This window comes from Acaromyces ingoldii (assembly GCF_003144295.1).
Source record: "Acaromyces ingoldii strain MCA 4198 unplaced genomic scaffold FA10scaffold_3, whole genome shotgun sequence".
In the NCBI taxonomy this organism is placed as follows: domain Eukaryota; kingdom Fungi; phylum Basidiomycota; class Exobasidiomycetes; order Exobasidiales; family Cryptobasidiaceae; genus Acaromyces; species Acaromyces ingoldii.
The window spans coordinates 3,142,442-3,164,722 of record NW_020290249.1 but is presented as its reverse complement, the minus strand read 5'-3'; the positions used below and the strand labels follow the sequence as shown (position 1 = coordinate 3,164,722).

Sequence of the window (22,281 nt, the reverse complement as noted above, 5' to 3'; positions counted from 1 at the left end):
CTAACCCTAACCCTAACCCTAACCCTAACCCTAAGAAAAGTCGTTTACCCCTGATTTAGCCAAAGTAGGGTTAGGTGGGACAGCCTTGTAACCCCCACCCCCTGTCCAAGGGTTACTCTTTTTTCACGTACCTCACTCAGACATAGGTGATTTTTTTGTTTTGCTCCTGGGACAGCTCCTACAACGCGCCAACCCCTCATTTTTTCGCCTTAATCAACCGGGTAGCCCTCAATTCACGCTTTCCAATGAAGTACGTCTCGTTGTATAACCCCGGTCGCTTCGTCTGGGCAGTACGGAGTAACCCTAACCCTAAGTGAATCTGTCTCAAACTTGCCAGAAATGCGCCCGGACGCCCCCTTTACCCTTAGGAGTGGTCCCTCAGTCCATATCCCCCTTTGGCCCTGATCCGGCCAAAGTAGGGTCAGGTGGGACACCCTTGTAACCCTACACTCCCTCTAGTTCAAAAGTCGCTTGCCCCTGATTTAGCTCAAGTAGGGTTAGGTGGGACAGCCTTGTAAGATAGGACGGATTTTTAGGACGATCAGGACGGGCTTGGACGAGTTTGTGGGACGGCTTGGGACGGGCTGGGACGGATTTTCTGGACGAATGGGACGAATGGGACGAGTTTCCCAGACGGACAGGACGGGCTGGGACGACTGAGACGAGCTGGGACGGATTTTTCACTTGTCTTTGTGCGATCTTTTTTGTTCATTTACTTGCGAGGGCGCTGGTCGTCGGAACCTTCAGAAAGAAGGTATGTATGGAGCCGGCAGAGCTTCGCCCTTTCCGCGCATTCTTTTGGGGCCAGCGCACTTCCAGCGGATCAAGCAACACCTTTGCAACGGCTGGACGGGCCGTGGACTGGAAACGACTGACTTTCGCACCTTTACCTTGGCCAATGCCGATCATCACGACATCTTTTCTCCGCAGAACGTGCCGGTGCTGCAACGCTTCATAGAGGAGACGGAACTGCAGAGACGATTCTGAGACTTCTGTTCAGAGAGAAGAGCAAGAGCAAAGACGATGTTTGAGTGCAGAGAAGAAGTTTTGCGACGCCACGCTCGTGCTCGGTCGAATCCCAGAGTCCAAGGGCGATGCCGTTGATGGTTGAGTTCGGTGCGAAAAGTAACCTTCGGCCCGACTGGAGAAACGAAATACATGCGGCGCGCCAGCGGGACCGCGTGCCGGCGGCCGCATCGACGACGATTTTCCAGCTCGGAGCTTATTCGGAAAGAAAAAATCGGTGGATTTACAGTCCGAGATCTCTCGCCGACAGAAGCAGACTAGCGTTTCTTTCTGGTGCGGATCACACGCAGGACAGGAGGTTCATGGCTGCTGGGTGGCCGGTGAGTCACCGTGCTCCTTTTGCTACCGAAAAAGCTCCGACCTGTGTTGAATGCCGCTTTGCCTGCATCGGACGGGGAAGGCTATATAAGCCACCGAGTGGGTCGAGAGACCTCGACGGCATCCCCTGCGCGCAAACAAGAAGAAGCAAAGATGCTGCTGTCTACCCACTTGCTCGTATTCCTCTCCGCCTCTCGGCTCCTGGTCACTGGCCGTCCGCTGTTGTCCAGACGCGGTGCGAGTGCTTCCATCTACGGCGATAACGCGACGGCCCACGGACCTCGCAACGACCTCCCCTATACCTTCGCACTGCCACAGGGTGTGAAAGAGGGACAGGTCGCCTCGGGCGACCAAGGTCTGCTGCAAAATCTTCTCGCGGCGGAATGGATCGTCGACGGGCTCTACAGAGCGGGCATGAAAACGTTCAAAGCATCCGATTTCGTTGATGCCGGCTTTCCGACGGACACCTACAGCCAGCTGAAGGCCGTCTACGAAAACGAGAATGGCCATCTCAGAGTGTTTGAAGACGCAATTGCCTCTACGAACATCAAACCAGGTCGCTGTCAGTACCTGTACGGCTTCGAAGACATCAAGAACAGGACGCTCCAGGTGCAAAAGTACATGGTCATCGTCTCGGAAATTGAGATCGGCTCGATGGCCTATCTCACAGGCCTGGCACAGCAGGCAGAGAGTGCGGAAACCCTGGCCACAATCATGGGCACGATCTCGGCAGAGACCCGCCATCTCACATTCGTAAATGGCCAGGTCCTTAGGATCGGCAGTTTCGTCGGACCAACCGACACCGTCTATCCTTGGCCGCTTCAGATCCTCTCGACCACCAAGCAGCTGATCGTACCAGGCAGCTGCCCCAAACAGAATCCCGAGTACCCGAGCCCAGACCAGAAGCTGCCCAAGCTGTCCTTGAACACGTCGGCCTCTGACATCAAGAGAGCAAACGGAACAATGAACATCGCGTTTGCCAAGCCAAGCGGCGGCGATCTGCCCCCGCTCCAGCGGTCCTCGCCAGAAGCAAGCAACCTGCACGCCATCTTCTTTAATAGCCTGTTCAACTACACTGTCAAGGCAAGCTTCTTGGAGGACGGAAGCATCTTCGTCAACATGCCCACGTTGACGGCCAATAACGGCAACCTGCTCGTGGCTATTGCCAATACCTCGAACGTAAGGAGCAAGGAAGACATTGTTGCTGGTCCCCTGCAGGTCCAGCTCGGGGCGGTCAGCTAAGAGCAGCAGCCATTTCACTCGATCTTAGTATACATCATGTTGCACACCTTCTTGATCTCGCTAAAAGCCAGTAATGGAGTTTCTCGGGCCACGCGTGACCCTGCTTGCATGCCCGAATGAGAGAGGAGAGAGAAGAGAGAGAGGATCTAGTCTTCGCTCTGAAAATCACCAATCAAATTGATCCCCTATGTGGTTCTCAGTTGAGTCACTCGGTACTCTTCTCAAATCGCGTACCCCTCCGTCGCACGAGCGGGTCGTCGAGGCCGGGGATGGAGATGAAGCCGGGGAGCCTCTTGATCGACTCGATCCAGGCAAGCACGTGGGGGTAGCGCTTGAGGGAGATGTCGCCCATGGGCGCCAGGGCGATGTAGACAAAGTTGGAGATGTCGGCAATCGTCGGCCGGTGGGCCACCAGCCATCCGCCCTGCTTCTCCAGTTCGCCATCGATGATCGCCAGCGATCTGTGGCCGCGCTCCTTGGCGTCCCGGAGCCGTGCAGCCAGCAGTGCGTCGTCGTCGGTGTTCTGACCGAGGCCGTTGTAAGGCCCGCCGTAGGACAGGATCGCCCGTGCGGTAAAGACGCCGTGCTGCACCCATCCATTGGCAAAGGCGAGCCACTCGATGATTTTTGCCTGCTCCAGGAGATCTTTGCCGTAGTAGGACGACGGCCCACTGCCCTGCTTTCCGTCGTCGCCGTACACGGCTGAGAGGTAGGTGAGAATCGAGGAAGAGTCAGTGAGCACGACGTCGCCCAGCGTGATGGTGGGCACCTCGCCCTTGGGGTTGATCGCGCGGAACGACGCGCTCTGCTGCTCGAGGTTGAGAAAGTCGAGGTCTTTCACCGTGTAGTCGACCTTGAGCAGCGCCAGCAGCAGGCGGACCTTGTAGCTGTTGCCCGACTCGGGCCAGCTGTAGAGCGTGAGCTGGTCAGACATGGTGCCTGTGGCTTGCGCTGTCTCGTATCGCGGATCTGGCTCTGTTGCCCCCCTCTTGAAGGTTCTCCCTGGCCTTGCGGCGGGCAGAAGGCGCGCAACTGAGCAAAAAGGAGGTGAGAAGAAGGCCCATATAACTAAAAGTGAACGGGAGCGATAGCGCAATCCGAGGTGGAGCTGACACCACGGTCAGAAGTAGAAAAAAATGCAGGTGCGATGTGGGATTTGCACCACGTGTTGTGCGGCGCGATGACTGCTCAAGCATACTAGTACACAAAAGGGAGGATCTTTGACCGTGTCTGCTGACAGTACTGCGTCCACTGCTGCTTGTACTTGGTCGCAAGGTAGCGCTCCGAGGTCGGGAAACTGGTCGTGACGAAGACATAGACGAGACTCAGCGCCAGCATCCCATTCAGGTACCAGCCACCGCAGAACTGGGCATAAGCCGAGCGCCAGAGCTGGAAGCCAGGGCACGTTGGGGGGGCGGACGAGCGACCAGACGCCACGGGTGCAGAGCTTGCCGTCGTTGCCGCGCGTCGACTTAACAACATATTTGGCGCCGTCAGCCCACTGGTGGAGCGCGAGGCCGACGGCAAAGAGGAGAGGCATCCATTGGGCTGTCGCTGGCGACCATGACCGGTTCCGCGAGAGTGAAAAGGCGAGCGCCAATGTGTGGATCAGGTCCACGAGATTGACCTGGGTGGCGATCTGGATGGCGCCGCCTTGGCTCTTCAGGGGCAGCCGCTCGCGCCGCCAGACAAGATTATAGAGCGCAAAGGCGGCCGACGACAGCAGCAGGCCGGTAAAGGCGACGGTTGCATAGGGCAATGCGAAACCAAAGACGTCTTCGGTCAGGAACCCGAGGGCAGCCTCAGAGGCGCCCGGAATGTTCACGGGGCCCGGAAACATGGACTGCGTGGGTAGCGCAGCAGGAAATCAGTGGTAGAAGGACAGGCCCGAGGTGCACGGCTTGAAGAGCGAGTAGCTGACGCCGATGACAAGCGCACGGACGCCGAGGAAGAGGGAGCCGCCGGTGTTGTGTGGCCCGCACTGGCCGCGAAATGGAAAGAAGTCCAGTGGCGCGACCTGTTTGTCCATGTTCTTGGGTGCAGACATGATTGTCGTCGATGGGGCAAGCTGGGCACCCCAGCCATTCCTTCTTAAAGGCTTGTGTCAAGCTTCATGCGCGGCTGGCCCGAGCTGTCAGATTTCATGCGACGAGGAGGCCCGTGCGCGATGTTTAATCTGAGGCTGATTAAAATCGGGCGCGTTAGACGACAGGCGCTTCAGCCTACTTCCTTGCGCTCATGCAGGATTGGCAGATCACACGAGGGTTTCGTGGGCAGACAAGCGCGATGCAGCCACCGACGGTCGCGGCCGCCATCAAAAGAGTATGTAAAGCGACCGAAGATCAGGCACAAGTCTGTCTACACATTAATGGAGTGCGCCGTTGCTACACCGACGCTGAAAGTGACCTCTCGCAGAAGTCAGGCGCTTGAGTCAGGAGCAAGCTGCCACGCTGCACAGTCGAAGAGAAGCTGTCACGTCGCTGATCTTGACTATTGAGGGATCAGAAAGGCAGCGCCGGAAGCATCGCCTCGCTGGAGATCCTGGCCCAGAGCAGCTCGATCGGAATGTCGCCGATGGGCTGCTGGAAGAGCAGGTCGTCGTCCTCCTGTTCCAAAGACGTCGTGGTCTGCCGATCCATGCTGTCGCATGTGCCGACGACAGCCAGCAGCAGCTGCGACATCTCCTCGTACGTCTGCGGCGGCGCCGCCCCGTTGAACAGTGCTCGCAGCCGGCTTGACACCGCCTTGATGCCCTCGAAGAAAGGAGCGGTGGTCGCGTCCACGGCATCCAGGACAGCGGTCGTCTTGCGCTTGCTGAGCGAGAAGACAACTTTGGCGGCCGTCTCTCGACAGCCCGGGGAGTCTCGGCGAAAACGCGCCAGGAGCGCCATGAGCTGGACTTTGATGGACAGTAGGACGTGGCAAGCGGCCATTCTGTGTGCGGGAGGTCAACTCGCAGTCCTGGGACTATCTGGCAACGCTCACCCTGTGCTATCGGACAGTCGCTGGAGGTCGGAACCCCGCAGGTCTCCAATGGAGTCGAGTATGGCGTGACTGAGCCAAATGCAGACGGTGCAGGGTCCATCGTTCTGCGGTCATGAGGGGTAGAACGTCAGCAAAAAGGCAGGTACGGGAGCATAGAAAGACAGAGCAGCACGTGGGGGGGCAGGAACAGAGAAAGAGCGACCAGAGCAAACACGGAGACACTGACACTGTCAGGGCGCAGCTCGTCGCGATGGAGCCGCAAAAAGGCCGTAAAGATGTAGTGGTGCAGCAGCCAGCGCTCTACGTGCTGCGTCGCGGCCTGCCTGCGGTCGGAGACGCCTTCGACGGCGTAGTAAGGCGGCAGTGTCAGCGCAAGCGTGGCAAAGAGTCGCGTCAGCGCCTGGCGATCAGCGTTTGACCACGTGCGAGTCGGTGATGCGTTGCGCAAGTCGACGCCTGTGCGCACGACGGTGGCCAGCTCGATCATGGCAAGGCAGAAAGAGGCCGGAGACCATCCTCCTGGAGCCTCGCTCTGCAGGCCTGGCATGTGCAAACTGGGCTTGGGAGTGGTAAAGTGCGAGGGATGGATCGAGTAAGACCACGTGACGGGCGCACGCATCCATGACCGCACGGCAAGATACCACCAGCAGCGGGCGCCCATCTCGTCGGTGCTGGACCACTTGTCTGTCGGCTCGAGCAGGTGCAGACCGAGCTGCTTTGCCTGCTGCACCGTTAGCTCGAACAGACCATCCAGGCTCGTCTGGTCAAATCGTGGATTGCAGAGGAGCAAGATGCCCGCCTGGACGCCCTCGAGCGTTGCCGAGCGCTGTGCGCCTAGAAATTGATCCTTGAGCTGTGCAATAGCTGTAGAGGCGCAGACCGATCTGGTCCTCTCAAGGTTGCCACTCGCGCCGTGCTCTAGCGAGGTGAGAAGCTGGCTCGGTGCAAAATGGATGGCCAGGGAGATCTATGGAACATGCGTGAGATCATTGGTCGCACCGGCTTTCAAAGAACTCACGGCAGCCGACACCAGGACACGGACGTCTGTCTCTTGGCGCCTGCCGTCGACGCAGACGCCGTGGGTATAGTGGCTCAACACAGACGGAGTAATGACCGCGCCTGCAAAGGGCAGCGCGTAGGTCGCCTAAGGAACAGATTAGTCGCGTGACCTTCTCGAGAGCCAGTAATTTGCTCACAAAGACGCTCTCGATGAGGGTCTGACAGACTGTCCACGGCGGGAGCGCTACTTGCTCCCCGGTCGTTCTTCGGGCGGCTTGGTCATCAGACACAGCGACGAAAAAGGAGGCAGTTGCATGGCCTCGCTCGCTGCTGGCCCGGGTCAGTACCATCTCAGGGCTGCAACGCTGCTGCCTCACTCACGGCGGACGCTTGACGGTGCGCCTCTTCCGCTCGCGTTGATAGCAAAGCGCTGATCTGGAGGAGCCTTCTCTCAGCAGTCGACTCAGCTGCCAGCACGGACAGCACGCACCTGTCCTTTAGTATACACTGGCTGCACGGTACCTTGCTGCAAGTAGTTCAGCGATCCACACGAGGTGCACATTTCCAACATTACTGACCCGTCGCACCGCACACCTGCACACCTCGCTTGTCAGCTTCCTTCGACTACGCGTTCCGAGAGTCAGTCCACTCACGCCGCCGCCGGCACTCCACACAGCTAGAGTTGAGGCCCATGCTACAATGCCGTAATGATGGTATTGCGCGCGGGATCGGTCAGATACGAGCGCGCATTTAGGATGGGCCGCGCTTTTGGAAAGAGCCGCGCTTTCGGAAATATGGGCACACGTGGACTGGACTAACCCGGCGTTAGCGGCACCGCTCATCGGTGCGCAGCGATCTATACGAGCAAGAGAGCTTTGCTGATCGTGACCATGACCATCCTTTCCCACAGCATTGTTGCTAGCGGAAGCCACACAGTCTTGTCAGTCTCTCACAAAAGATAGGGTCAAATTACCGAGCAATTGGAGAAAGCTAGATTCAGTTACAGACTGCACAGGTTTGTCACTCGAGAAAGTCATTGATGAGCTGGGAAAAGTGCTCGGAGAACTCGTCGAGGAAGCCGTGGCCACTGTCTGGGTAGAGGTGCAGATGCGTGGGGGCGTTGATGAGCCTGCGCCAAAGCACGATGCTGTTGTCTGTCGCAATGAGCACGTCGTTGCTGCCATTGGCAATGAGGACAGGGATCTTGATCTGGTCGAGCCGGTCGTAGGTGCCCTCAGCGGCGTGCTCGGGCGAAAAGAAGCGCTGCAGGGCAGAAACCTGGCACCGGGTACCTTCAGCTCCCACATAGTCGCTACGGTTGCTCCGCGCATGCGTCATTCGCTCCCACCACTGCTCTCCCTTCTGCTGCTTGGCGGCCGAATGGGAGAAGAAGTGCTTGACAAACGCCGCGTGGTTGGACTGCTCGTCGCTGGCCGAAAGCAGCTCTTCGAAAGGCCCAGGCGCCGAGCCCATCACCCCGTCGCCGGCGCTGGGGCCCGTGCCGGCGAGAATGAGCCGTCGGACATGAAGGGGATCCTCGAGTGCAATCAGCTGGGCCACGAAGCCGCCCATTGAGAACCCAAAGACGTCATACTGCTCGATGCCCAGAGCCGCCATGAGTCCGCTTCCATATTTTGCCCATCCGGCGTACGTCAGGGGCACCTCTCCCTCGCTGCGCCCGACACCAGCGTTGTCGAAGAGGATCACGTGGCGCTTTGCGGCAATCGAGTCGAGAAACACGGGGTCCCAGTGGTCCATGGTACCACGGAAGTGCGTGTTGAGCAGGAGCGGCACTCCCTGCGTCACACCTAGGGACCGATAGGCTAGCTTGACGCCCAGTACGGCGGTGTGCTGGTCCGGAGCCGTTGCATATGTAAATGGCAGAGTCATCACAATCGTCGTCTTGCGTGTGGAAAGGTGTGCAATTGTTGTACAGGAAGCGATGTGCTGCTGTTGCGTACTGAAAGGGAAGTGCTGCCGCTCTACCTTATATAGGAAGTCCCTTCCAGAATGTCGTCAGCATGAGCAGAAACAGTGCCCTTTTGGCCGCCGTAATGCCGACGAAATTGACGCGCTGCAGCACAGGCTATAAGAGCGAAAGCGCGTGTGAGCGTTTTGCGGACATAATGCTCACCGCAAAAGCGCGAATGTGCGTGTCTGCTCGCTGATCACACTGCGCCTACAGAGCAGTGTCCAGCGGTGATAGCACGGCGAGCTCTCTGCGCTTCACAGGGAGGATGCGCGGACATTCGGACAGGCACCGCCCACTTTGTGGCGAATCCCCGACTAAGGAGCTGGACAGTGGCGGCGAGCCAGAGATGCGGTGCGCAAAGCACTGGCCTCTCATTACCGAGGCTAGTTCCGTCTACAGTCCCTTCCACAAACAACACGCTACAAAGAAAGTCATGCCAAGAATCTGCGCCAATGGCATTGCATGCTGTGTAGACACAAAGAGGAACGTAGGGCAATCTTTGAGGTCTCGCAGCAGTCCGTCATGGCCTGCTCAGACAATCACCATGGGAGCTCGGAGCCGTCTTGTGCCTTGAAAAACTTGCCCGAGTGCGTGTCGACGGCCGCTTCGTTGGCAAGCTTGATGATCCCGGCCGCACTCTGCTCCACGGTGATGGCAGCGCCTTCCGACAGGGCATCCTCAATCTTGCTTCCGAGCGACGACTGGGCGAATGCGGCCAGATCAGTGGCAACGAGGCCGGGGTGAAGTGCAAGAGAGACAACGTCCGGATACTCAATCGCAATGCGCAGCGCAAGAAAGTTGACCGCGGCCTTGCTGGCACCGTACGAGGTGCTTTTGTACGGCAGTTGCCGCTGGATGCCGAGAGAAGCAATGGCGCTGCTGACAACAAGAAACTTGGGCGAGGCACTCTTCTTCAGCAGGGGGAGAAAAGCCTGAAAGAGGAGCAGGGGTCCGACGGCATTGACAGTCAGTGTCTGCCGAAAGTCGTCGGCGCTCACGTCGGCAACCGGCTTGAAGTCGCTTGCCACACCCGCATTGGCAATGATGACATCGATACAGTCTATGCCTCGAGACAAGACGGCCTTGGCAGCAGCCTTTGCGTCGCTGTCGGAGCTCGAGTCGATTTGTACCGTGATGACGTGGCCTCTCAGCTGGGCCAGCGTCTTGGCTGCCTCTGCCGCCGGGTCCCTGACGCCAGCGACGACGGTGTTCTTGGGGTCAGCGGCCAGCTGCTTGACGAGCTCTGCGCCGATGCCACGCGTGGCTCCAGTGATGAGGTAATTGACCATGTAGAGGTGGTTTGATAGGGCCTTGATGAGAAGATGTCGCTCCCAGACTGTCGGACATGGCTCAATTTATAGCTTCTCGTCGGTGACTCGCACTCTGACGACGATGCTTCGAGAGACAGCCGGCGTTAATCGTCAAACGCGGAAATTCCATATTCGCGCCAAATTCGCGCACTCTGTAAATACAGTAGTATATACAGTACATCCCATAGTTCCGGTGGGGGGCAAGAAGCCGCGATCACATGTCAACGCCCATTGCTCTGAAGAAGGAGTGCGGAGCGCCGGGACCAAACAGCTTTTCCGCTGTCCAGTGTCCCTTCTCAATCGCCGCACGCGCGCGTACGAGCATCGGCTTTTCGTACTCGGCCACAGCGTCATCGAGGCGGTCGATGCCGTGCTCTGTGATCTGCGTGGCGAGCTCAAGGCTGTCGAACAGCGCGTTGTTGACGCCATCACCGGTCGGCACACTGCGGCCACAAGTCAGCAGGGCCACAATTGATTCAGCAAAGGACTCACGTCAGGTGGGCCGCGTCGCCAACAAGCGTGACACCCTGGACAGACGTCCACTGCGACGCGACGGCTTCGACAGGCAAATTGTACAGCGGCCAGGCTCGAAACGCACCGTCGCTCTGTCGGACCAGGTCGACTAGCTTCGGCGTCCAATCTTGGAACTTGTCCTTCAGCAGCGACTCCCACAGCACCGCGCCGTTCTGCAGACTCGACTTGTCGGACTGACCCTCGGCAACGTCCAGTCCGACCGACAGGAAGTACGACCTGTCGCTCAGGTAGTGGAGGAAGATCTTGCGGGTGCCGCTCATGGCAAGGTAGTTTCCTTGCTGTGCAAGCGAGTCGGCGACGGGATAGCCGGCGTCGTCGGGCTGGACGTAGGTCGTGTAGAAAACGATGCCGGAATACTGAGGGACGGCAGGTGTCAGGAGCGGGCGTACCTTTGACCAGGCCCCGTCTGCACCTATGACGAGACGGAAACCTGACAGGGTCGTCTGGTCGGCCATGTGTATCGTCATGACGCCGTCTGCCGCTCTGCTGACCGTTTCAACCTTTGAACCCCAGACGACCTTGTCCAAGGGCACCGCTTCTTGCAACAGCCGCTGGAGATCTCTGCGATCAATCTCTGGTCTTTCCTTGTCTTCTTTGCCGCCAGCATTCAAAAGTACGTTTGCCTGTGCATCTACAATGGTCGTCGAGACCCCATGACGTGCGAGGGCGTTGAACCGGTCGAGGAGACCGGCCTGTTTCAGGGCAAGCTGGCCTGTTATTGGACGGACGTCGAGGGTACCGCTGCCGGACCGGATCTCGGGCCCCTGATCGCGCTCAAAGACGGTGTAGGCAATGCGAGAGCGCTCAAAGAAGCGTGCGAGGAGCAGACCGGCGGGACCGGCGCCGATGATGGCGATCGGTGCGAGTGCATTAGTGCCTGTAGATGCCGGTCGACGGGAAGAGGGTATATCAGAGTACCGGTGGCTTTGCGATGCTGCCGTCATGTTGATGATGCGATAACGATGCTGGACGGTTGCTCTCGACAGCACTCTGTGGCAGGACGGCAAAGACATTGATGGAGTGCACGGACGACCGCGGTCTGGGACGAACGTGGTTCCTAGATTCATGCGACCCCACCAGCGCGTAGCAATTAAGCTCAGTCAGAGCACAACCCTGGGAACTAACTGTCTCGCCATCTATCTGCTGTTGAGACGCGTGACTTCCTTTTCGTCGATCTTGAATTCGTTCTTGGTTTCCAAATACAGTAGTAGTAGTACAGATCCTGAGGATTTATATATCCCTTCTCGGCGAAACTCTGGCCTACTTAGTTCACACCACGCTCTCCCCCGCCGTCAGATGGTAAAGATCCTGTTAGGAGCTCCTGGCTAGATTCTGATCCAATCTCTAATCTCGTGACGAGGACATGTCTTCCCACCAAACAAAGCCACCGCACTACGAGCCGCGAAACGTCGAAATCGATGGTCTTGCTGAACAGGCCGACGACGACGCTCTGAGACCTCATGGACGCCCGTCGCACGCAGGCGTCGAAGGCCCAAGCTTCAAGGAATGGGTCTTCATTGTCTCGGCCTGCGTCATTGGCGGGTACTGGCTCGCCTCATTCCTCTACAAGCCCGCAAAGGCAACCCTTGACATCACCTGATAGCCTTTTGCCATGCTGCTAGAATACCCCATCAAACCGCGCGGTCAATGACGGGCCGTCGGCTCGACAGGCCTCTCTTTCGGTGCCCATCTTTCGCCATGAACACATGCGTCTAATTCATCATGCAATGGCAACAGACACACAGAGCAAAATGTGTTACTTCGCCTCACGTCCAGCGGCAATCGCATCAGCAACTGCTTGCTCTACGATTCCTTCTTTGGCTCTGATGCCGAGATCCTTCATGTTTTGCCTGACACGCTCTCGTTTGAAGGTGGCTACGTCTGCGTACCGTACTTGCCTACCCAGGATGACCGATGTGATGACCTTGCCATAGCCCGGTCCAATCTGCCCGCTCTTGTACAAGGCCAGACCATCGGCCAATTGCACGTCAGAATCAATAGCAGTGGTCGTCCACGTGGCGCCGGTGTGCTTTTCGAAGTAGGCCAACAACTGGCGCTGCGTGACAACGGCATCGGCTACATGAAAGCTACGGTTCAGCGCTTGCCCGTCAGGCTTGCGAAACTTTTCTAGGACGGCGACCACAGCCTCTGCTACCGTGGCGACACTCGTGGTCGCAAATGTACCGACGCCATCGTCAACGAGTCGAGCACGACGGTCGACGACGTCAAAACCGGAGAAGCCACGCGCCAAGGCCCATTCGAGAAAGGAACCGTTGCTGATGGAAGCCCAAGAGAAAGCTTGCTGCCTGTTGGCGTCTTGCTCGATGGCGGACTGCAATTGACGCACGTATTGCCGTATGGCACGCTTACCGTTCCACACCAAGAGCTCCTCCAGATGCTCGGCGTCCAGATCGCCCGAGAAGTCGGACGGAATCACATTTGGCACACGCGCCTGCACGGCAGCCGACAGGAATCGACGTGACGTTGCTTCGATGTCGCCCTGTTGCGATGAGAGAGCCAGGACGACCGCCTGTGTGCCTTGCAGCACTTCGATCAGCTCTTCCGCGGGCGCAGAGTAGCTGATCTGACAATGTGTGAAGCCCTGCCTGACCGCTTCGGCGAAATCGCTCGACGGACGGGACGACAGGATGCGTACGTCGAAGCTTCCAAAATGCGGTTGCAGCTGGTCCAAGATCGCCGCGCCCACGGTACCGCCCCCCTTTAGTCAGGGCAAAAAGCATTAGAAGGTGCTAGCAAAAGTATTCGTTCAACATCGACTCACGCCGACGATTGATACGGCAAACTTGCTCATCTTTGCTCTGAAGGCAGCCTAAACCTCTTTCGCTACCAGAAAGCACCCTCTATGTATCAGTCGCATCGCCAGGGTACTCGGCAAGATCTGTGCTTCGATTGCTCCGGGAATTTGAGTAAAGGCGACGCTCTGCAACTGCTTACGTGCGTAGGAAACGTGCCGGAGATGAACGGTCGAGTCCGCAAAACACTTCGGTCTCCGGATTTGCACCGAGACAGCGCTGTTCCGAATATCTTCCGCTGGTGTTATCGCCGCCGGTCATAGCATTTACAGGTGGCTATAGCGTTCGTAGTTGCGTGAGTATGGTAACAATTACCGGAAATTCCGACCGAATCTAGTAAAAGACGACCCTTCAAGATCCCTGCACAGTTCGAGAGTGAAGGCGGAAGCTGCGTGACAAGATTCTTGTATTCACAACTCTTCCGATTGCGTTTGAGACGAGAGTTACGGAAACGATCACATCGATTCGCTGGGGTAAAGCGAGAGCCAATGAAGGGGCTACAAGGAGGGCAAGCGACTAGCAGGGTGCGGGCGACGGTGGAAACAAGGAGTTCAGATTATCATCAAAGGCAAATACTGAAGGGAACATAAGCAGAAGAAGCCTGGAAGAGCGCGCGAGGCGCTCATGTAGCTTTCAGCAGGCTACGCTGGATGCGAAGTCTGACAGGCACAAGTAAAAGGCTGGCCAGCATGCTGCAAAGACCGGAAAAGACGATCACGTAGATCCAGGAGCGACGATTCTGACCGTCGGCCAGGTCGAGGGAGCGGATCGTGTCTGTTCGGATGGCGTCGGCGATTGGCAAGATAAAAATGGGCGGTAAGACCGCCATCAAGAACTGTATGGCCAACGCCGAGCCCAGCTTGTGCAGTCCAACGATGCGCATGCATACAGGCACGGCCAGTGACCAGTATGCTGCAAGAGACACTCCCGATGCATGAGCATGTATGCCTTGACGAACGTGAATAACCTGCTCACCTCCTGCAAAGAAGCCAAAGAGGACGGCGAAACCCATCATCGTGGCCAGCGAGTCGGCAAAGATCCAGCATACAACGCACACGAGTCCCTGAAGGAACTGAAAGGTGCAAATCAGGTTGATGTAGCCGAATTTGTCGCCCAAGAAGCCCGTGAGAACTCTGCTGACGACGTTGAGCGCGCTGAGGACCGAAATGACTCCGGCTGCGTTTGCGCGCGAGATGCCAATCGATTCACAGAAAGCTGATCAACGGCATGTCAGCGTGTGTGTGATGCAGGGACTGTGAACAGAAGCGCACCTGGGATAACAAAGAGCGGCAGCGTATAGCCGACGGCGCCCAGCAGAAAGAACAGTAGATAGAGGTTGAAGTTGAGATCTTTGAGCAGTGCAAAGTCGAAGGGATTGTATGCGGTGACGTGTTTCTTCTGCTGCCCAGCGTGACTCGGCGTCTGGATCAGCGCGAGAGACAAGACACCACAGGCCAGGATGATAAAGCCAATGATACGTGTAGCCCATGGGATGCCCTGATTGGCGGTGAGGGCACGGATGGCAGGTGCGAATGCGATGGCGCCAAAAGGCGATCCGGTGGCGGCAATCCCCGTAGCTATGCCCCGCTTCGTCGTGAACCATTGAGCGGGTAGGCCGATGGCGGGTATGTATGTGATCGAGGCACCGATACCGAAGAGAATGCCCTGCGACAGGAGGAGGTTCCAGAAATGACGACCTATGGACGCCATCATCAGGCTGAAAACCATCAGAAAGAACCCCAGGCCAATGCACTTCCGGACGCCCATCGCCCCGATCAGCATGTTTCCAAATGGGCCACAGATGAACGCAAAGCCGACTGAACAGCCGCCCAGAAATCCAAGGCGCAAGGAGGTGAGGCCGTGGTACTGCTGTGCGCTGGGGTCGCTGAGGAAGGCCTCTTGGAACACGCCCCACGACTGTGCTAGCCCGAGGGACGCGAAAGCGGCCAGCCAGACGGCGCCGACGGTCATCCACGCCTGCAGGCCCCCGTTGGGAGGCGCGGGCGTCGCAGGCTTTGCCGCAGCTTTCTCTTCGTTGCCCATGTGCTCTGTGCCTTGCGCAGGATGTTTTCCGTCGACAACTTCAGGTGAAGACATGCTAAGTAAGCTGACGCATGACAATAACCATATCCTGCTGGAACTCTGGGCAATCTCCGGGTTAAATAGTGTTTCTCATTGTTCCTATGTTCTGTTTGCCTAGTTGTGCACGGACATTGACGAAGCCAGCGCCGTGCCAACTTGCTCGGTACGTCGATTGATGATGCCCCACTCTAAAGGAATCGCTTTCGTAGCTTCGCTGCTCGCGGAATTTCCGCCAGTAATAGAGACCCTTCGAAAAGATGCGCGCTTGCTCGAATATACGCTTCTCCAAAATCCGCCCTCTTCTGAAATAATATCTCCGAGTGACTGACTGCGCGGAAGTTCCGTCGCATTTCTCGAACCGGTCCTCTACAGCAGTGTGCGCGCAGGGTGGTCTGCACCCTGTGGAGGCCAGGAAAGCCAGGAGTTGACCGCTCTATGGACAACAGCGACTTTGGCCCGAACGCTGATGGCGCCGACACCAACAAGGCTGACTACGACAACATTGCGGGGGGTGTGGCGGATTACCTGCAAGACAACCAGGCCAACAGCATTTGCCTGACGCAGTGCCTTGGTTACACAATCTACGAAGGTGGTCAACTGCAGGACCCAGGCCGGCACTGATCCCGCCTACGACACCGACTGCGAATTCTCAGACGACATGGATGGTTGCTAAGGAACCTGCAATGCTTCCCGCCTAGTAACCTTCTTTGCCTCTGCGATATGGCTCCTCTCTCAGCGGAGGGATGCCTCGAATGAAATTATGGTACACACATCGATTACAAGCCTTAAAGAGCTACCGCCGATTGTTCTCCACGGCTGGGTCGATCCACGTCTGGTCAAAGAGATCGAAAAAGTCCTCGAGACCGGGTATGAAGCCACTGTCCATCAGCGTCGGCTGGTTGGCGAGCATCTGGTTCCCATAGCCAAACGGGGCCTGGCCCCCAGCGGACGCATCGGGCGCTGGATCCAGGTGGCGCCGCTTGGTGAGGCGCGTGGCGCCGCTGACGAGTTCCAACGAGCTCGAGTGAGCCAGCTTGGGCAGCGCTGCTGGTCGGCCGGGCGGGGCATCGCTGCTGCGTCTGGCCGCCGAGCAGAGCTCTTCGAGCACGGTGACCCAGCGGTCGAGCGGCCGCTTGCTCACGCTGAGCCCCCGGTTGGCCGACGCAAACGTCTCCTGGAGCGTGTACAGGTCCCCCAGCGAGGACGTGGTGACGACAGAGAGGGGGAAGCGCGTGGCGCACACGCCAATGCACACGCCGGCCGAGAAGGTCCGGGTGAAGAGAAAGGCCCAGCGGCCAGCGACGGCGGGAAAGGCATTGTTGGCGGCCGTCGTGACGGCAATCAGGCGCCGTGCGGCATCGAGGAGGGCCACGACAGACGAGGAAAAGGGCGAGTGGAGCGGGTCGCCGTCCTGCTCGGTGAGCGCACGCGAAAAGTGGGAGCGGTGGAGGCACATGACTGTCTCCTGGATCATGATGGAGAGATAGTAGCGGCGCATCGTCGGCAGGTCCGGCAGCGTCGTGCGCTCGTCGATGTCGACGTGGGCGCCCTGCGTGGCACTGCCGGTCCATCGCAGCGTCGCGTGCAGCGTCCGCTCGAGCTCGCGCAGCTGGCCGTCAAGGTCGAGCACGGTGGCGTAGGGGCACGCGCGGAGCGAAAAGAGCTCGTCTGCGATGCGGCCGCGCACCTGGCCGAGGCGGAACTTGGCGCGCTCAAACGACAGCTCGTGCTCGTCGAGCGTCGACTGGGGAAACTGCGTGTCGATGTGGTGGTCTGCAATCGCATATGGCCGGCCCAGGCTGAGGCTGTGCAGCCGGTCAAAAGTCTGGCACTCCCAAAACGTCCGACGGCGCTGCTCGGCGCCCTGGTCGTTGAGGCCGAAGCGAACCCCATCACGGTGCAGGCCCATCTGTGGTGGCGACGAGAGTCGCACGTGACGACAGGCAGGGGGATTAGAGAAGAAGTGGTCAGATCGTTGCGTCTCACGCCTCAAGGACTCAGGACTCAGGACCCCCCACCCACCGCCTGAACAATGCGCATCTGCATGCCCAGCCAGGGCCAGTGCTTCTCGGAGCCTCGGACGCGGGCATTGATGCAGAAGATGCCGATGAGATGCAGCGCGCGGACGCTGGTGAGCGTGTGCTGCTCCTCGAGCTCTCGGACGTCAAATAGCGACCGTGCCACGTCAAAGAGCGTGTGGGGCTGTGCGTCGTCCCACGGTGCAAGCGGGTCGAAGTGGCTGCCGAGGGCCAGGACGAGAAAGAGGATGGCCCAGGCATGCTTGTGGCAGACGGCCGTCTGCGCATAGATGGGTGACATGATGCCGTGATGAAAGGCAGCCGCGTCGAGGACGGCAAACTCGACGCAGCCGTGCTTGAAGTAGATGTCGCAGAGCCGCTGCGCCGTAGCGAGGGGCGGCAGCGATGCGCGCGCGGCAGTGACGAATCCAGCGTCCTCGCTCGTGTCCTCGAGGCCGCCTTCCATCTGTTGCGCGAGCGGAGCGTCAACGGAGGTGCAGTTCTGCCTCTCTGACGCCACTTACGTCAATGCGGTGCGCTCCCGTGGCACCTCCGCCCACATAGTGCGAGCTTTCGCCCTCGTCGTACGAGACGAGGAGGCCTGCCCCGCCCGGTGAGCCGCCCGCGTCTGTCGGCGGCCTCGACGAGCGCCACGTCGACTCGTTCGCGCGGTGGCCTCTCTGTGGCCCCAAAGGGGAAGGAGAGGGTGGCGAGGGAGACTCGTGTGCATACCCCTCGAGGCTGTTGGGGTCCTCGCCGGCCTCGCGCAGGCGTGCCTCGAGGATGGACACTTTGGCCGCGAGGGATTCCTCAGCTGATCTATAAGTAGAACTCTCAGCATTGCGTTGGCGGCATCGTCTCTCATCATTGCGAGACTGACTGGCCTGAAGGGAGCCCCTCGGGGCAGAAGTGGCCCTTGCCTCGCTTGACGCACGAAGAGCAAGGCCAGCTCCGATCGCACCGCAGCTTGAGCCGTCGACCTGCGGAGAGCACTTTACGTTACATTGGGTTTTGTATGACGGCACAGCGGCACTCACAGTCCGCACATGACCTGGTCCGGTGGGGGTCCCGCGGTGTGCTGCTCATCAGGCCGCTCGATGAGCAAGTCCGAGAAGAGGAGTAGGAGCAGGGACCCAAGCGCAGTGGGCCCGGGCCCGAGCTCGACGGATTCCGTGCCAGGTCCGTGGCCCGATTTCGTTTCCGTATGCCACGTGTCTTTACTCGTGGCCCCGTCTGCATCGGGCTTTCGACAGACGGTGGCAGCAAGCACGGTGCATATCATCCTGCAGCGGCTCTCGGGGTCGCCGTTCAACTACAGCCCAAAAAGGAAGAATCCACACTTTCAATGTACATGAGACCGGCTCAATGCAGACCTTGTGGCGGTGAATCTCCTCAATGACAGAGCGTGCTGGCAATCAATAGCTCAAATTGCTCGGACCCAAACCCGCTGACTCCCACAGCAAATTTTGTCGAGGAGCCGCCGTTGCCTTGCTTGCTGAGCATGCCCGCTGGCAGGTCCAAGTCACTTCTTGTCTCTCACAGTCATAGGAAAGCTGATTGTTCGGTCTACAGGACTTCTATAGGTTCGGTCTGTTTAGGTTTGGCAGGTAGCCAGTCGCCTTTTCGGTCTACACGTCTTCTATTTGCGTTTTTTTGTTTAGAGGAACAATTTTCTTTCTACCGGCCGTACTCCTGTATGAAGTCCAACACCTCCTGTAGCTCCGGGCGGTGTTCTTCATTCCTGGAATTTTGCCGGCTAGGAGGGTAGAAAGGCTCGCTCGTCATGCCAGGAACTCTCGTGGAAGTTTCCGCCCTCATCGGCGCAGTTGTCGACGCCAGCGAAAGCAGCAGCTCTGGGGATGACGACGGCGGCACCACCGAGTCGAGCACGGGAAAGGGCTGATTCGCTGTCGTGCTCGTCTCCGCAAGCAGCGCTGGATCCAGGCTGCCTTCGGTCGCAAATACAGATGCCATGAGTACCCCTGTCGTTTCATCGGAATACAATCCACCGTAGTGCTCCTGTGCAGGCGCCAGTGCACCCTGCCCACCTATCAGGTCGGCAGCTGAGCTTGGAGGACTCGTCATGAGCATGCTGGGTGTCAGCGACGCCTGGAAATACTCCTCTGGACTGTAGGATACACGGGCGATGCGATTCGCACTGTTCGGAGGCCGGCTGTACATAGATCCGAGCGAAGACGCCCGGAGCCTGCTTGCCTCGTGCTCTGGCGCATGCCGATGCATCTCCTCTGACCGCCGCAGCTGGCGGCGGTGGTGCTTGCGCTTACGTAAAGCATCGGTTTCCGCTTGTGGCACCTTCTGATACACGCATTCGTCGGCACGGTGGTGTCTTTGACAGGGACTGCAGGGCAGCTCGCCGTCACAGCGCACCTTGCTTTCGCATTGGAGACAGAATCGTCAGCTCATGCAGGCAATGAACTGACTGTCGACCTACCGGGCTCGACAGAGAGAGCAGGCCATGATGACGCGATTCTTCTGCGCCTCGCGCATCCTTGCCCGGTTGTCGCTGCTTGTGTCCCCGCCACTGTCGTGTCGCCTAGCATCGTTGCACATGTTCGGCAAGCCTCACAGTGGCGTACTGAAGCTTGCCTGGTCGTCCAGTGGCCAGGAGTGGCGTGCATCCAGCCAGACGGGTGTATATATATCTGCACACTCCTCCGCCATTTCGATGCCATTCCGAGAGTAGCGGACAGAAGCTTCCAGTCCGCGATGGACGGACGCTGCATGACGCTACCGTTCTCCGGCCACGAACGGAGAATTTCCGAGTCAAGCGGGCTTTCCGAGTCTAACCACGTGTCGCTTGTCCGCCTAGGCCTGTCAGTACGGTCCGCTCGTCCGTGAAGCACGGACTCGCCTTCCTCGACTCGTTCGACAAGCGATGCGTAGCACAATACCGTGGGTAGGCCAGTATCCGATGGAGCTATCCCTCTGCACTTCAGGAGCAACCCTAGTCTTCTTACAATGAACGCGCGGCCGCTTCAAGGACATGTGCTTAATGTCACCATTTCTGAAAGCTGTCTCTTGATCATCATATTGTGTTTTTGACTCAATCACGGCAGATGGAGCGGCGGGCCCCGTCTCACTCCCAAGAGAAGCCGTCGAGGTCGCTAAAGTGGCGCACAATGGGCTCCTCGAAGCCGCCGTCGGGATGCGTCGTGTTGGCAGTCCAGACAGTCGTGCCGAGCGAATAGATGTCTCGCTTGCCAAACGTGACGAAACGGACGCCGGACTGTGTCTCGTAGCCTTGTGCGATTGGCGGCTGCGCGTTGGCCCTGCGACGATTCTGCGGCGTGGTGACGTGGCGAAAGGTTGCTGGCTCGCTGGGTGTCTGCTTGGTGTCGCAGTTGGCTATTCCGCCAGCATTGGACACGTGGGGCTCGTAGTTGTAGCCGTCGGGCTTGCCGCTGACGAAGCCTTTGAGCTGGCCACCTTGTGCTGAAGTGACCGATCAGATCTTGGGAAGCGTGCCGTCTGTCGTCCTGCCTGCACTCACAGCTCTGATCGCCCTGAGGCACACAAACGTTGAAGCCATCGCGCATAGTCGGGTACCCGCCCCCAACGACGCCTAGACCACCTTGGTAGCTCGATGCAAAGGGATACTCGTCGCAGGACTGGCCCGAGCCACAGTTCTTGCTTTTGCACCCAATGGCTGCCCGGCGCTTGCTCTTGTGGCTCTCCTTATCCGCCGAATTGTCGTAGTTGAAGCCATCGGTCATCCACGAATCTCCGCCAAGCTCACGGTCGTAATAGCAGGCTGCGCTGCAGATGCTCTTCATCTTGGAGCAGTCGAACAGCTTGATGTCTCCGCGTGCCTCGACTTGGACCAGGGCGACGGCAGCAAAGAGAAGCATGCTAGCAAAGCGCTGCATCTTGACTAAAGCAAACAACACAAAGAACGAGGCGGTCAATGACGAGGCCGGAATGCCGTCTTATAGGGCACTGCCCTCTACGAATGAGCTTCTTTGCAACGACAAGAATCTTCTATATGGCCTGAAATGAGGCCCCCCGCTCGAGCGCTTTTTCGATGCAGGTACCGCAGGAACCAATATTGAATATCTGCAGCCGACCTTGTGGAATCGACGTGCATGAGTAAACCTCATGGCGACCGCAGAGCATTGCACGACAGAGTTCAGATCAAAGTTGAGCCGAGGCCTCTGTTCAAACATCTGTTACAGTGTCTCTTCCTCCTCATCGCTTGGAGTCTCGTGGTGGAAGTGCAGCGCAGCGCGGTACTCTGGGTCGTCGCCACGGAGGAACTCAACGAGCTCCATATTGCCCAGGTCCGAGTTGACTACCGCGACAGGGGCTTGCTTTGCCGCTATTCGACCTCGCGTCACGATGCTGCCCTTTGGTAAGCCGTCGGTCTCAGGGTCTGCCACGCACTCAACGATGAGCACAGTCCCGTCCTGTGCTGCCTGTCGGTCGACAAAAAAGAGGCAGTGGTTCTTCTTCGGCCTGTGTTCTACACTTGCTTCGTAGGCGATCCGCTCGACGTCTGCCAGCGTGCCGTCCTGTTCCTCCTGCAGCAGAGATTAGTGCTTGACCTCATCTCCTCATTCGCGCGACCACACACCGCCCAGGGATAGTACCACACCCGCTTCTCATAGTACTCGACCGGCTCCTCGATTCGCTTGCGAATCTCTGCGTCCTGCACTGGCGTCAGGAGGCGGGTCAGATAGAAGACGAGCGAGTCGGATGTGTCGTATGCCGTTGTGTCGCCACTGGCCACGATGGTCGGCACCCAGCTTGTGGGCCGTTCGCCCTCTGGATCGTCGGACATCATGTTGGTCGAAAAGAAAGCGCGGCTAAACGACGCCGTCGGAATCTCTGTAATTCGAAGTGGAGAGAGGCTCCTCAGCACGTGTGCGCGCGCATTGGACTGCTCGCATTGGACTGCTCGTCAGGGAGCGCCCGAGTGTTCGAGAACGGGGCGTTACTTAAGAGCAGTCTGAGCAAGTCACAGA

At 58.4% G+C, this 22,281-nt stretch overlaps 14 protein-coding genes across 14 annotated transcripts; 2 read left to right on the top strand and 12 right to left on the bottom strand.

The window, feature by feature from the left end:
* Window positions 1-1,328: 1,328 nt before the first annotated feature.
* FA10DRAFT_302238 (hypothetical protein) lies at window positions 1,329-2,586 on the top strand (the record flags this gene model as incomplete). Its single annotated transcript, XM_025525083.1, has 2 exons — window positions 1,329-1,346; window positions 1,663-2,586. 2 exons carry the CDS (start codon window positions 1,329-1,331, stop codon window positions 2,584-2,586), a joined length of 942 nt encoding a protein of 313 aa, XP_025378260.1.
* A 110-nt stretch (window positions 2,587-2,696) lies between these two features.
* FA10DRAFT_267471 (glutathione S-transferase) lies at window positions 2,697-3,679 on the bottom strand. Its single transcript, XM_025521923.1, has one exon. It carries the CDS (start codon window positions 3,518-3,520, stop codon window positions 2,792-2,794), a length of 729 nt encoding a protein of 242 aa, XP_025378259.1. The 5' UTR covers window positions 3,521-3,679; the 3' UTR covers window positions 2,697-2,791.
* Window positions 3,680-3,783: 104 nt separating this feature from the next.
* Window positions 3,784-4,633, bottom strand: FA10DRAFT_286729 (hypothetical protein; the record flags this gene model as incomplete). Its single annotated transcript, XM_025524091.1, has 3 exons — window positions 3,784-3,951; window positions 4,007-4,429; window positions 4,508-4,633. 3 exons carry the CDS (start codon window positions 4,631-4,633, stop codon window positions 3,784-3,786), a joined length of 717 nt encoding a protein of 238 aa, XP_025378258.1.
* Window positions 4,634-4,825: 192 nt separating this feature from the next.
* On the bottom strand, window positions 4,826-7,415 carry FA10DRAFT_130898 (hypothetical protein). The gene is made up of 9 exons (XM_025517979.1): window positions 7,224-7,415; window positions 7,149-7,164; window positions 7,061-7,096; window positions 6,952-7,005; window positions 6,768-6,897; window positions 6,590-6,715; window positions 5,798-6,538; window positions 5,572-5,675; window positions 4,826-5,480 (listed from the first exon to the last, which is right to left on the bottom strand). Exons 1-9 carry the CDS (start codon window positions 7,261-7,263, stop codon window positions 5,018-5,020), a joined length of 1,710 nt encoding a protein of 569 aa, XP_025378257.1. The 5' UTR covers window positions 7,264-7,415; the 3' UTR covers window positions 4,826-5,017.
* Window positions 7,416-7,590: 175 nt separating this feature from the next.
* Window positions 7,591-8,490, bottom strand: FA10DRAFT_302235 (alpha/beta-hydrolase; the record flags this gene model as incomplete). The annotated part of the gene is made up of 1 exon (XM_025525082.1): window positions 7,591-8,490. The coding sequence occupies exon 1, from the start codon at window positions 8,458-8,460 to the stop codon at window positions 7,591-7,593; it is 870 nt and encodes a 289-aa protein (XP_025378256.1). The 5' UTR covers window positions 8,461-8,490.
* Window positions 8,491-8,582: 92 nt separating this feature from the next.
* Window positions 8,583-9,863, bottom strand: FA10DRAFT_267468 (toxin biosynthesis ketoreductase). Its single transcript, XM_025521922.1, has one exon. The coding sequence runs from the start codon at window positions 9,829-9,831 to the stop codon at window positions 9,082-9,084; it is 750 nt and encodes a 249-aa protein (XP_025378255.1). The 5' UTR covers window positions 9,832-9,863; the 3' UTR covers window positions 8,583-9,081.
* Window positions 9,864-9,961: 98 nt separating this feature from the next.
* FA10DRAFT_267467 (FAD/NAD(P)-binding domain-containing protein) lies at window positions 9,962-11,573 on the bottom strand. Its single transcript, XM_025521921.1, has 2 exons — window positions 10,345-11,573; window positions 9,962-10,295 (listed from the first exon to the last, which is right to left on the bottom strand). The coding sequence occupies exons 1-2, from the start codon at window positions 11,328-11,330 to the stop codon at window positions 10,067-10,069; spliced, it is 1,215 nt and encodes a 404-aa protein (XP_025378254.1). The 5' UTR covers window positions 11,331-11,573; the 3' UTR covers window positions 9,962-10,066.
* An 85-nt stretch (window positions 11,574-11,658) lies between these two features.
* FA10DRAFT_267466 (hypothetical protein) lies at window positions 11,659-12,390 on the top strand. Its single transcript, XM_025521920.1, has one exon. The coding sequence runs from the start codon at window positions 11,750-11,752 to the stop codon at window positions 11,984-11,986; it is 237 nt and encodes a 78-aa protein (XP_025378253.1). The 5' UTR covers window positions 11,659-11,749; the 3' UTR covers window positions 11,987-12,390.
* FA10DRAFT_302233 (NAD(P)-binding protein) lies at window positions 11,659-13,198 on the bottom strand (the record flags this gene model as incomplete). Its single annotated transcript, XM_025525081.1, has 2 exons — window positions 11,659-13,105; window positions 13,169-13,198. The coding sequence occupies 2 exons, from the start codon at window positions 13,196-13,198 to the stop codon at window positions 12,143-12,145; spliced, it is 993 nt and encodes a 330-aa protein (XP_025378252.1). The 3' UTR covers window positions 11,659-12,142.
* A 623-nt stretch (window positions 13,199-13,821) lies between these two features.
* Window positions 13,822-15,296, bottom strand: FA10DRAFT_286723 (MFS general substrate transporter; the record flags this gene model as incomplete). The annotated part of the gene is made up of 3 exons (XM_025524090.1): window positions 13,822-14,111; window positions 14,175-14,414; window positions 14,471-15,296. The coding sequence occupies 3 exons, from the start codon at window positions 15,294-15,296 to the stop codon at window positions 13,822-13,824; spliced, it is 1,356 nt and encodes a 451-aa protein (XP_025378251.1).
* A 674-nt stretch (window positions 15,297-15,970) lies between these two features.
* FA10DRAFT_302232 (hypothetical protein) lies at window positions 15,971-18,659 on the bottom strand. Its single transcript, XM_025525080.1, has 5 exons — window positions 18,337-18,659; window positions 18,180-18,279; window positions 17,824-18,118; window positions 17,304-17,765; window positions 15,971-17,190 (listed from the first exon to the last, which is right to left on the bottom strand). The coding sequence occupies exons 1-5, from the start codon at window positions 18,536-18,538 to the stop codon at window positions 16,075-16,077; spliced, it is 2,175 nt and encodes a 724-aa protein (XP_025378250.1). The 5' UTR covers window positions 18,539-18,659; the 3' UTR covers window positions 15,971-16,074.
* Window positions 18,660-18,717: 58 nt separating this feature from the next.
* On the bottom strand, window positions 18,718-19,578 carry FA10DRAFT_267463 (hypothetical protein). The gene has a single exon (XM_025521919.1). It carries the CDS (start codon window positions 19,538-19,540, stop codon window positions 18,977-18,979), a length of 564 nt encoding a protein of 187 aa, XP_025378249.1. The 5' UTR covers window positions 19,541-19,578; the 3' UTR covers window positions 18,718-18,976.
* Window positions 19,579-20,000: 422 nt separating this feature from the next.
* On the bottom strand, window positions 20,001-21,300 carry FA10DRAFT_130835 (hypothetical protein). Its single transcript, XM_025517978.1, has 2 exons — window positions 20,811-21,300; window positions 20,001-20,752 (listed from the first exon to the last, which is right to left on the bottom strand). Exons 1-2 carry the CDS (start codon window positions 21,184-21,186, stop codon window positions 20,397-20,399), a joined length of 732 nt encoding a protein of 243 aa, XP_025378248.1. The 5' UTR covers window positions 21,187-21,300; the 3' UTR covers window positions 20,001-20,396.
* Window positions 21,301-21,336: 36 nt separating this feature from the next.
* Window positions 21,337-22,202, bottom strand: FA10DRAFT_130751 (hypothetical protein). Its single transcript, XM_025517976.1, has 2 exons — window positions 21,891-22,202; window positions 21,337-21,837 (listed from the first exon to the last, which is right to left on the bottom strand). Exons 1-2 carry the CDS (start codon window positions 22,098-22,100, stop codon window positions 21,487-21,489), a joined length of 561 nt encoding a protein of 186 aa, XP_025378247.1. The 5' UTR covers window positions 22,101-22,202; the 3' UTR covers window positions 21,337-21,486.
* Between the last annotated feature and the right edge of the window lie 79 nt (window positions 22,203-22,281).

What these genes read in the sequence shown, in the direction of transcription:
- FA10DRAFT_267471 (XM_025521923.1), bottom strand. Translation starts at nt 3,520, where the DNA reads ATGTCTGACCAGCTCACGCTCTACAGCTGGCCCGAGTCGGGCAACAGC.
- FA10DRAFT_130898 (XM_025517979.1), bottom strand. Translation starts at nt 7,263, where the DNA reads ATGGGCCTCAACTCTAGCTGTGTGGAGTGCCGGCGGCGGC. An exon ending in CGCACCGTCAAGCGTCCGCC is followed by an intron (nt 6,898 to 6,951) that starts GTGAGTGAGGCA and finishes CCGGGCCAGCAG; the next exon opens with CGAGCGAGGCCATGCAACTG. An exon ending in GTGTCCTGGTGTCGGCTGCC is followed by an intron (nt 6,539 to 6,589) that starts GTGAGTTCTTTG and finishes CATGTTCCATAG; the next exon opens with ATCTCCCTGGCCATCCATTT.
- FA10DRAFT_267468 (XM_025521922.1), bottom strand. Translation starts at nt 9,831, where the DNA reads ATGGTCAATTACCTCATCACTGGAGCCACGCGTGGCATCGGCGCAGAG.
- FA10DRAFT_267467 (XM_025521921.1), bottom strand. Translation starts at nt 11,330, where the DNA reads ATGACGGCAGCATCGCAAAGCCACCGGTACTCTGATATACCCTCTTCC. An exon ending in GGCGACGCGGCCCACCTGAC is followed by an intron (nt 10,296 to 10,344) that starts GTGAGTCCTTTG and finishes TTGTGGCCGCAG; the next exon opens with TGTGCCGACCGGTGATGGCG.
- FA10DRAFT_267466 (XM_025521920.1), top strand. Translation starts at nt 11,750, where the DNA reads ATGTCTTCCCACCAAACAAAGCCACCGCACTACGAGCCGCGAAACGTC.
- FA10DRAFT_302232 (XM_025525080.1), bottom strand. Translation starts at nt 18,538, where the DNA reads ATGCAGACGGGGCCACGAGTAAAGACACGTGGCATACGGAAACGAAAT. An exon ending in GAGGGGCTCCCTTCAGGCCA is followed by an intron (nt 18,119 to 18,179) that starts GTCAGTCTCGCA and finishes TTCTACTTATAG; the next exon opens with ATCAGCTGAGGAATCCCTCG. An exon ending in AGATGCGCATTGTTCAGGCG is followed by an intron (nt 17,191 to 17,303) that starts GTGGGTGGGGGG and finishes TCGCCACCACAG; the next exon opens with ATGGGCCTGCACCGTGATGG.
- FA10DRAFT_267463 (XM_025521919.1), bottom strand. Translation starts at nt 19,540, where the DNA reads ATGCATCGGCATGCGCCAGAGCACGAGGCAAGCAGGCTCCGGGCGTCT.
- FA10DRAFT_130835 (XM_025517978.1), bottom strand. Translation starts at nt 21,186, where the DNA reads ATGCAGCGCTTTGCTAGCATGCTTCTCTTTGCTGCCGTCGCCCTGGTC. An exon ending in GCCTCAGGGCGATCAGAGCT is followed by an intron (nt 20,753 to 20,810) that starts GTGAGTGCAGGC and finishes CGGTCACTTCAG; the next exon opens with CACAAGGTGGCCAGCTCAAA.
- FA10DRAFT_130751 (XM_025517976.1), bottom strand. Translation starts at nt 22,100, where the DNA reads ATGATGTCCGACGATCCAGAGGGCGAACGGCCCACAAGCTGGGTGCCG. An exon ending in TGTGGTACTATCCCTGGGCG is followed by an intron (nt 21,838 to 21,890) that starts GTGTGTGGTCGC and finishes TCTCTGCTGCAG; the next exon opens with GAGGAACAGGACGGCACGCT.